Source organism: Pseudorasbora parva, chromosome 4 (genome assembly GCF_024679245.1).
Source record: "Pseudorasbora parva isolate DD20220531a chromosome 4, ASM2467924v1, whole genome shotgun sequence".
Lineage (NCBI taxonomy): Eukaryota > Metazoa > Chordata > Actinopteri > Cypriniformes > Gobionidae > Pseudorasbora > Pseudorasbora parva.
In genome coordinates this window covers 2,229,974-2,239,667 of record NC_090175.1, presented here as the reverse complement: position 1 = coordinate 2,239,667, position 9,694 = coordinate 2,229,974, and the positions used below count along the sequence as shown (strand labels likewise).

At 41.3% G+C, this 9,694-nt stretch overlaps 1 protein-coding gene across 3 annotated transcripts; it reads right to left on the bottom strand.

The window, feature by feature from the left end:
- Window positions 1-1,405: 1,405 nt before the first annotated feature.
- On the bottom strand, window positions 1,406-9,235 carry LOC137072685 (zinc finger protein 883-like). 3 transcript variants are annotated; one of them, XM_067440601.1, is made up of 4 exons: window positions 9,168-9,235; window positions 8,424-8,591; window positions 7,884-8,226; window positions 1,406-3,305 (listed from the first exon to the last, which is right to left on the bottom strand). In XM_067440601.1, the coding sequence occupies exons 2-4, from the start codon at window positions 8,589-8,591 to the stop codon at window positions 2,314-2,316; spliced, it is 1,503 nt and encodes a 500-aa protein (XP_067296702.1). In that variant the 5' UTR covers window positions 9,168-9,235; the 3' UTR covers window positions 1,406-2,313. The 3 variants fall into 3 exon arrangements, with proteins under 3 accessions (XP_067296702.1, XP_067296704.1, XP_067296703.1); XM_067440603.1 differs by having other exon boundaries at window positions 8,424-8,570; window positions 9,168-9,222; XM_067440602.1 differs by lacking the exon at window positions 9,168-9,235 and adding an exon at window positions 9,002-9,128 and having other exon boundaries at window positions 8,424-8,570.
- Between the last annotated feature and the right edge of the window lie 459 nt (window positions 9,236-9,694).

The following is a 9,694-nucleotide window of genomic DNA, read 5'->3' as shown; positions in this document are numbered from 1 at the left end:
TTGCATATTTCATCCGACCAATACAAGAAAATTGTTTTTAATACAAAAAAAGTCAACCTTCAAATAATGATGTTCAGTTCTGCACTCAGTACTTGGTGGGGAATCCTTTAGCAGAAATGACTGCTTCAGTGCGGCGTGGCATGGAGGCGATCAGCCTGTGGCGCTGCTGAGGTGTTCTGGAGGCCCAGGATGCTTCGATAGCGGCCTTAAGCTCATCCAGTGTTGGGTCTCGCGTCTCTCAACTTTCTCTTCACAATATCCCACAGATTCTCTACGGGGTTCAGGTCAGGAGAGTTGGCAGGCCAATTGAGCACAGTAATACAATGGTCAGTAAACCATTGACCAGTGGTTTTGGCACTGTGAGCAGGTGCCAGGTCGTGCTGAAAAACCAAATCTTCATCTCCATAAAGCTTTTCAGCAGATGGAAGCATGAAGTGCTCCAAAATCTCCTGATAGCGAGCTGCATTGACCCTGCCCTTGATAAAACACAGTGGACCAACACCAGCAGCTGACATGGCACCCCAGACCATCACTGACTGTGGGGACTTGACACTGGACTTCAGGCATTTGGGCATTTCCTTCTCCCCAGTCTTCCTCCAGACTCTGGCACCTTGATTTCCCAATGACATGCAAAATTTGCTTTCATCCGAAAAAAGTACTTTGGACCACTGAGCAACAGTCCAGTGCTGCTTCTCTGTAGCCCAAAAGTGTCTTGACCTGGGGAATGCGGCACCTGTAGCCCATTTCCTGCTCACGCCTGTGCACGGCGGCTCTGGATGTTTCTACTCCAGACTCAGTCCACTGCTTCCGCAGGTCCCCCAAGGTCTGGAATCGGTCCTTCTCCACAATCTTCCTCAGGGTCCGGGCACCTCTTCTCGTTTTTTGCCACACTTTTTCCTTCCCACAGACTTCCCACTGAGGTGCCTTGATACAGCACTCTGGGAACAGCCTATTTGTTCAGAAATGTCTTTCTGTGTCTTCCCCTCTCGCTTGAGGGTGTCAATGATGGCCTTCTGGACAGCAGTCAGGTCGGCAGTCTGACCCATGATTGCGGTTTTGAGTAATGAACCAGGCTGGGAGTTTTTAAAAGCCTCAGGAATCTTTTGCAGGTGTTTAGAGTTCATTAGTTGATTCAGATGATTAGGTTAATAGCTCGTTTAGAGAACCGCTTCATAATATGCTAATTTTTTGAGGATTCCCCACCAAGTATTGAGTGCATAACTGAACATAATTATTTGAAAACACTTTTCTTTTATTGGTCGGATGAAATATGCTAATTTTTTGAGATGGGAATTTGGGGTTTTCATGAGCTGTATGCCAAAATCATCAGTATTAAAACAATAAAAGACCTGAAATATTTCAGTTGGTGTGCAATGAATCTAGAATATATGAAAGTTTCATTTTTATCATTACATTATGGAAAATAATGAACTTTATCAAAATATGCTAATTTTTCGAGAAGGACCTGTATAAGAACCATCATGTGACATCTCATTTTGTCAAAAATGTAAATCATGTGTATGATGTTAGTATGATAGTCCATATCTGCCACATAAGCAAAAAAAATCATACTTTTGCAAAATCATAAGTCGAAATTGGAAAAAGTATTTTAGATATTTATGATAAATGTTATGATTACAAATTATGAATACGGATTGTCCAAAGTTTCTCTATGGCGCTGAAACCTAAAGATATAAAAACTCTGGTCCCCATGCAACTGATAGATTGTACTTTTTTTTTTTCACATGACTGTATTATACACTTTATTGCCAAAAGTTTTGGGATGCCTGCCTTTACATACACTCAAGCTTTAATGCCACCCGATTCTTAATCCGTGGGGTTTAATATGGAGTCGCCCCACCCTTTGCGGCTCTAACAGCTCCAGCTCTTCTGGGAAGGCTTTCCTCAAGGTTTAGGAGTGTGTTTATGGGGATTTTTGCCCATTCTTCTAGAAGCTCATTTGTGAGGTCAGGCACTGATGTTGGACGAGAAGGCCTGGCTCTCAGTCTCCGCTCTATTTCATCCCAAAGCTGTTCTATCGGGTTGAGCTCAGGACTCTGAGCAGGCCAGTCAAGTTCCTCCACACCAAACTCCTCATCCATGTCTTTATGGAGCGACGCTTTGTGCACTGGAGCGCAGTCATGCTGGGACAGGAAGGGGCTGTCCACAAACTGATCCCACAAAGATGGGAGCATGAAATTGTCCAAAATGTCTTGGTGACGCATTAAGAGTTCCTTTCACTGGAACTAAGGGGCCAAGCCCTGGATTGTCCACATGTCCCAAGATTCTGAGCTCAAACTTGGCGTCATCAAACTACGTGTGTTTCTTCTGGTGCGTCTGAAAACTGCCTAAATAAGCGAATCTCTCGCCACAGATGGAGCAATGGTAAGGTTTCTCTCCTGTATGAACTCGCTCATGAGTCTTCAGGACGTCTGATCGGGCAAATGTCTTGTCACACTGAGAACACTTGTATGGCCTTTCTCCTGTATGAATCCTCTGGTGCTTTTGTAAAGTATTAAATTTACCAAAACTCTTCCCACAAACGTTACAGTGATACGGCCTTTCTCCAGTGTGAACTCTACGATGGAATAAAAACTGAGTTGGATCATAAAAGCTCTTCCCGCAGATGGAGCAAAGGTACGGTTTCTCTCCGGTGTGAACCCTCTCATGACGGACCAAATTAGCTTTTTGACGGAATCGTCTATCACAGTGTTTGCACTGATACGGTTTCTCCTCAGAGTGTACTCTATGATGTAACTTTAGAGAACTTGAGTCTGTAAAGGTTTTCCCACATTCGCTGCACTGGTACGGCCTCTCCTTGGTGTGCAAACGCTCATGCTTCCTCAGATGGGATCCGTACATGAATGTTCTCTCGCAGTGAGGGCACTTGTATGGTCTTTCTCCCGTGTGGATTCGCTTATGAGCATCAAGATTTCCTTTAGTGCTGAAATACTTGTCGCACTCACTGCAGTGGAAAGTCTTTTCGCCGTGGGTCTTTGTGTGATTGCTCATATTTAAAGGAGTGGTGAAAAAATCCTTCCCGCACTGTTCGCAGTGAAACTGCTTCTTCACGAAATGCTCTTTTGAATGACGTTTCCTCTCTTCTAAGGTAGGAAAGCTGACGTTGCATCTCTTGCAGGTGAAGACTTTTTGTTCTGTGTGTGTTCTCTCATGTCTTGCTAAGTTTCCCTGTGAGCTCAATGTTTTCCCACAGGTGGTGCAGGAAAATCTCTTGGCCGTCGGCTGATCTTTTGATGTTGAGGCCGTTTCATTATCTCCATCAGAAGATGAACCGCTGTTGTCATCTGAAAGGAACAAAACAGAAAAAAAGTTAATCTTGTCTTGTCACAGGACAAAAATATGAATGTAATATGAAGATTCCAATGATAGTCCAATTGCCAATCAAAAATAGCCCAAGGCGAGGTTCTCCCTCAGGGGCTGAACTAACATTAATATGGCTAATGATGATGCATGGTTTTGTTGAGTGCTTTGTAATTTTGTTTTCACATTAGATTTTTTATAAGACGCAATTCAACTCAACATCCTTGAGATGTTTCTACTGCTTGATTGGAGCCCACCTGTGGTAAATTCAGTTGATTGGACATGATTTGGAAAGGCACACACCTGTCTATGTAAGGTCCCACAGTTAACACAGTATGTTAGATCACAAACCAAGTCATGAAGTCCAAGGAATGGTCTGCAGAAAGGTTTGTATCGAGGCACGGATCGGGGGAAGGGTACAGGAACATTTCTGGTGCATTGAAGGTCCCAATGAGCCTCATCATCTGTAAACGGAAGAAGTTTGGAGCCATCGGGACTCTTCCTAGAGCTGCTTTCCGGCCAAACTGAGAGATCGGGGGAGAAGGGCCTTAATCAGGGAGGAGACCAAGAACCAGATGGCCACTCTGACAGAGCTCCAGCGTTTCTCTGTGGAGAGAGGAGAAACTTCCAGAAGAACAACCATCTCTGCAGCTCTCCACCAATCAGGCCTGTGTGGGAGAGTGGCCACACGGCACATGACAACCCACCTGGTGTTTGCCAAAAGGCACCTGAAGGACTCTCAGACCATGAGAAACTAAATGCTCTGGGGTCTCATTTATAAAGCGTGCGTACGCACAAAACGGGGCTGGAAACGTACGTACGGCAGCTCCCACAAAAAGGTTATGATCAATAAAAAACAAACTTGACGGGAGAATGTGTGCACCTTTAAGCATTCTGGAGATCGTGAACTGAAGTTAGATTGTAGAAAATAAATGTGAGAAGAACGATTATAAGAATTAAATATAGCTGCTAGCAGCCATTATAGGGGCCAAGCGCAAGAAAAGCAAACAAGGAAGCCAGCAGCAGACCAACTGCAAAAATAATAAAGACATTTGGAGACAATTTTTAAGCAAAAAAAGAGACAATTACATGTTTTGTTTAACTATAGCGCCACCAAGTGGCACAATCATACCAATTTTTTTGTGTGTCCTCGGAGTGAGCCCATAGAAGTGTGTGTCAATTTTGGTGGAAATATCTCATTTTGTTTTGGAGTTATAGACATTTATGTGAAAAAACACATACAAAATGACTGACACATGACTTTGATTGGATTTTACTACCCCTTACTATCAATATTTTGAGATTTGGGCATTGGCGTATAGCTATCGACCTATGTTTCCGATTTTCTGACGCTGGTTTCGTCTCGATTGGACTAGCGGTTTCCAAGATATCAGCGAATGTTTTATAAGCACTTAATTACCACGCTGCACAAACCGTACATCGAAACCTGGCGTTGGACTCAGCAAGGATTCAGGAGTACAAAAAAGTTCCTCCCATCAAAATATCTCAACCACACCCAAAGTTATAACCGTTTGAAAAAAAAAAGTTCTCCACTAGGTGGCGCTGTTTTGAAACTTCTCAGGCTACTTCAGGGCATCGTGGTGATGACCCATACCAAGTTTCGTAACGATCCGTTCATGCATTCGTAAAATACAGCATTTTAGCACATAATTCAAAATGGCCGACGCCCAAAATGGCCGACATGGTAAAATCTGATATCATTCGACTCAGCATGATGCCCTGAGTCTAATGAGACCAATTTTAGACGGTTCAGAAGTTATAAGCCAAAATAGCCATTTTTGCTATCTCCTGACCAGTAGGTGGCGCTGCGCCGAAACGCTGCATGTTGCCTCAGGTCATGCTTGTGATGACACGGACCAAGTTTGGTTTGAATACGACAAAGCATTGCGGAGATATCGCCTTTAGTGTGTTTTTACAACCGCTACGTAAAATTTCTTCACACGTTAATCAAAAACGATTTGACGAATCAACTTGTTTTCCATAACTTTTTGTCAGCCCTGTCTGAGAATGATCTGGTTCAATTTTCGAGTAAATCGGACAAACGGCATAGGACTAGTTTGAAAAAGTTGGTTTTCAGTTAATTAAAAATGGTGGGAAAATTTGCATAACCTAAAATGACGTCATAGGGTGCATTTGAATCAGCTTGAGCCAAGGAATCAGAGGAAAAAAGAATTTTGTTTCTATCCCTTAAGGTTCAAAAGTTATAAGCATAAACATGAGTGAAACTTTGGACAGGTGGTGGCGCTAGAGGGAATGGTTTAGAGACTTCAAATTAGGTGTGGTTACTATTAGTAAAGACTTCTACCAGTGTACCAAATTTCATAACTTTCCCGCAAACGGTTCTATGGGCTGCCATAGACTTCCATGGCGGAATAATAATAAGAAGAAATCATACGATTTCAATAGGGGCTCCGCACCTTCGGTGCTTGGCCCCTAATGACATTTAATTTTCACTCCATTTCATACGTTATATCCACATTGTCATAAAGATTAAATCCAACAGTGTTATTTGTGCTGATTGTTTTAGGTTATATGCATCCAGTAAAATCCAAACGTAATTCAAAATGTATTTAAAATATGTAAAAAAATAATAATCAGCGCTGCCTTAGTCGCATCGTCCACAACAGGAGCGCAGGAGATGGCGCGATGTGATACAGAATAGCATATAATAGCCTTTTATTAGAGAACTGCAGAACAGTGTAAAAACTAAATATTTACCTTAATGAACATGTATCATAAAATGTCAAAGTCTGCAAACACAGTCATGAAGCACAATCGCTACTCATCATCGGTCGTAGCCAACTATATTACAAAACCGTCATGAAGAAGCATGTGTTCACTATAACAATTTTGTCTTAAATTTTAGCCCACAAATTAGTTCTGTGATTTTGTCAAGGTGTTAATGATCAGTCTATTTGTTAGAAACATTTAAATCCTCCAGTGGCCCGAGAGCTTCATGAGGACGCCAGTAGCAGAATAAGGAGAATTATTCAGCAAAACGGTAGAATTTTATTTGATTTGAAGTGTTTGAAATGAACGAAATTAACTAAATACTTTTAATTAGCCTAACATAACACTATTTATGTTTTTATGGATATTTTGATATATTTATACTGCAACATAAAAAGGATATTGAATGATTTTCAGCAATGTAATGTGTAAGGCACAAAAGGCATTTATAGTCCGCATCTAATATTTTAATGTCTCTTACCTTTGACAGTGTTAAACATGGTGTCACGTGGATGGGAATATGTATGCAAATGATATGCAGATGAGGTCATGCATAGTAAAACTAGGCGCTGTCAGCTCCATATATGGTGATTTCGGGGAGGAGAAGCACGTACACACAATCTGCTGCTGGCTGGGATTTATAAAGGGATTTTAACGCAGGTTCTGGCGTACGCATGGTTTTATTAATCAGAATTGTTTTGTGCGTACGCAAAATCTAGCTTTTGTACGTACACTTTTAGGATGAAATCTACGCAAAGTTTTATAAATGAGACCCCTGGTCTGATGAAACAAAGATGGACTCTTTGGCCTGAATGGCAAGTGTCATGTCTGGAGGAAACCAGGCACCGCTCATCACCTGGCCAATCCCATCCCTACAGTGAAGAATAGTGGTGGCAGCATCATGCTGTGGGGATCTTTTCAGCGACAGGAACTGGGAGACTACTCAGGATCGAGGGAAAGATGAATGCAGCAATGCAAAGAGGCATCCTTGATGAAAACCTGCTCCAGAGCGCTCTGGACCTCAGACTGAGGCGAAGTCTCCTCTTCCAACAGGACAACGACCCTAAGCACACAGCCAGGATAACAAAGGAGTGGCTACGGGACAACTCTGGGAATGTCCTTGAGTAGCCCAGCCAGAGCCCAGACTTGAATCCGACTGAACATCTCTGGAGAGATCTGAAAATGTCTATGCACCGATGCCCCACATCCAACCTGATGGAGCTTGAGAGGTCCTACAAAGAAGAACGGCAGAAACTGCCCGATAACAGGTGTCCCAAGCTTGTAGCATCAAACTCAAAGACTTGAGGCTGTAATTGGTGCCAAAGATGCTTCAACAAAGTATTGAGCAAAGGTTGTGAATACTAATGTTCATGTGATTTTTTTTCTCCATCTTTTATTTTTAATACATTTGCAAAGATTTCAAACAAACTTTATTATGGGGTATTCTTTGTAGAGTTGAGGACAATATTGACCATTTTGGAATAAAGCTGTAACATAATTAAATGTGGAAAAAGGGAAGCGCTGTGAATACTTTCCAGATATACTGTACAATCTGTATATCGCAATCAAAATTATTGTCATAAATATTGTAATTAAAAAATATATGTATATTTTTTCCCTCAAATTTTTCAGCCCTACTATCATTTGCCATTATTTTCCCCAATATCTGAGATGATCTGCTGTTGAACCTGATCAGGAGCATCAGAGACCAACAGCCAATATGAACCTGATCCTACAGAGTCTCTGCTGAATGACCAATAAAGATGTTCAAGAGTCATGAGAAACAACAAAAGATTATGAGATAAACACACCTGCAGGAGTGAAGTCATTATCGTCATCATTCCCATCATCACCATCTTCATCATTCCCATCTTCCTCCTCCTCGTGGCTCTGCTGTTGTTCGTCTGCTGTCATTTCGTCTCCTCTTCTCTCTATCAGGTTCATGCAATCCACCAGTTTGACAGAGCACATCTTCAGCATCTGCTGTTCTCCAGCGCTACAGTCAGAGGTTTGATCAGCGGATCCATGATCCTGAGCGTCAGTATAACACATTAAAGTGAGGCTGAGCTCTGAGTCCTGTGTGTCTCTGGATCTCCAGACTGAATCCTGAGCCTTTGTCCCATCAGTCACACACACTGAAACCTTCTCCAGATCCTGACAAACACATCACAGATTAACACAAATAAAGATCAACCTGTTGATATTAGCCTCATTACTCAGCTGTTATCTCTAGAGGTTATACTGGTGGCATATTTTGCTGCTGGCTTAATTTGAGATGTGCATAAGAAGTGAGAAGCTAACAAAACTTTGGTTTGATTGAGCTGAAGGATGAAATGATGAGCGGCTCAAACCTCTCTGTTGGGTTTGTCTCCTCTTTCTCTCAGCTTTGCCTCCAGTGACGCCACCTCTTTCTTCAGCTGACAGATTTCACTGATGAAATCCTCAATATCCAGCATGGACAGATCAGTTCCTACTGATTTACAGCAGATCACATCCATCTGTGCTTTCATGGTCAACATCTGAAGACAAACACAACATTACTATAGAGACACGTTTATTATAATGGACTTATTTGCATATGATTCAGTGTTTTGTTATGAAACAAATGGATTTACCATCATTTTACTCTATTTCCTTCAAATACCATAGCGCATTTAATCTAATTTCTTTATAATTTTGACACAATGAAAAATATTCATAATAAATATATATATATTTCAGATGTAAAAGTGTTTAGGAGTGTTCATGTTTAGTATTGAGCCAGCTCAGAGCAGGAATATTATCAAATACTATGAGATTACTATAAAAAACGCCAAAGTTCTACTAATTTCAGCCAAAACAAAGAATCTAGCACTGAACATTAAGCATTGTGTTAGTATAGTAACTATTGTTCACTACAAATGCCATCGTTAAAACAAGATTAACTTACTGTAGTAAAACAACAGGACATTTGTTATGGTTACTCTAGTAAAACCATGGTTATTTTTCACAAGACAGGAGGACGAAGAAAATCTTCATTTAAAAGTTCATTAAAAACTATGAACAACAACAAGCGCAGTTAAACACATAAACAATATAAAACAGATTAAACTCACCGTTAGAGTGCTCCAGTCTTTATTTCTTCAGTGGTTTTAACCCGATGGACAAAACGCGTCATAGCGCCTCCTGCAGTTTGGGAAGGAGTATACAAGGATTCACCAAAGTTATTTTCTCTCAATAAACATCATTGTATTTCAGAGGCGTTGACAGGAGACGATTATACTACCATGTCTTTACGTGAATATGTAATAAATACAATGATAAACGAATATTAGCCAGACAGCTGGTAAAAATGATAGCAGTGAAAATGGCATCCTACCTTATTCCAATGCTCAACGGCTCAATTTCCTCCCTGATGGGATATGGAGGTGTGAATGTGCTTTCTTTGAGGGAATGTTTGAACTCTGATGACAGGAACTGAGGTAATATTTTGACAATCTCCAGTGGATTCCGCTTTTGACTAAACTCTGATCTCAGAAAACTGGTAACAATAGATGCAGTAACGTGAGGTCAAATGCCACCTCTAGCCCTTTTTAGTGGTAGTCAATTAATGTAAAGGCATCTAAGAGCATATGCATCTCAA

Bases quoted from the DNA above. Each gene is read 5' to 3' on its own strand.
- LOC137072685 (XM_067440601.1), bottom strand. From the start codon at position 8,591: ATGTTGACCATGAAAGCACAGATGGATGTGATCTGCTGTAAATCAGTA. The intron at 8,227-8,423 runs GTTTGAGCCGCT...TGTGTTTGTCAG, and splicing joins GAGACAAACCCAACAGAGAG to GATCTGGAGAAGGTTTCAGT. The intron at 3,306-7,883 runs GTGTGTTTATCT...TGTTCCTTTCAG, and splicing joins TAATGACTTCACTCCTGCAG to ATGACAACAGCGGTTCATCT.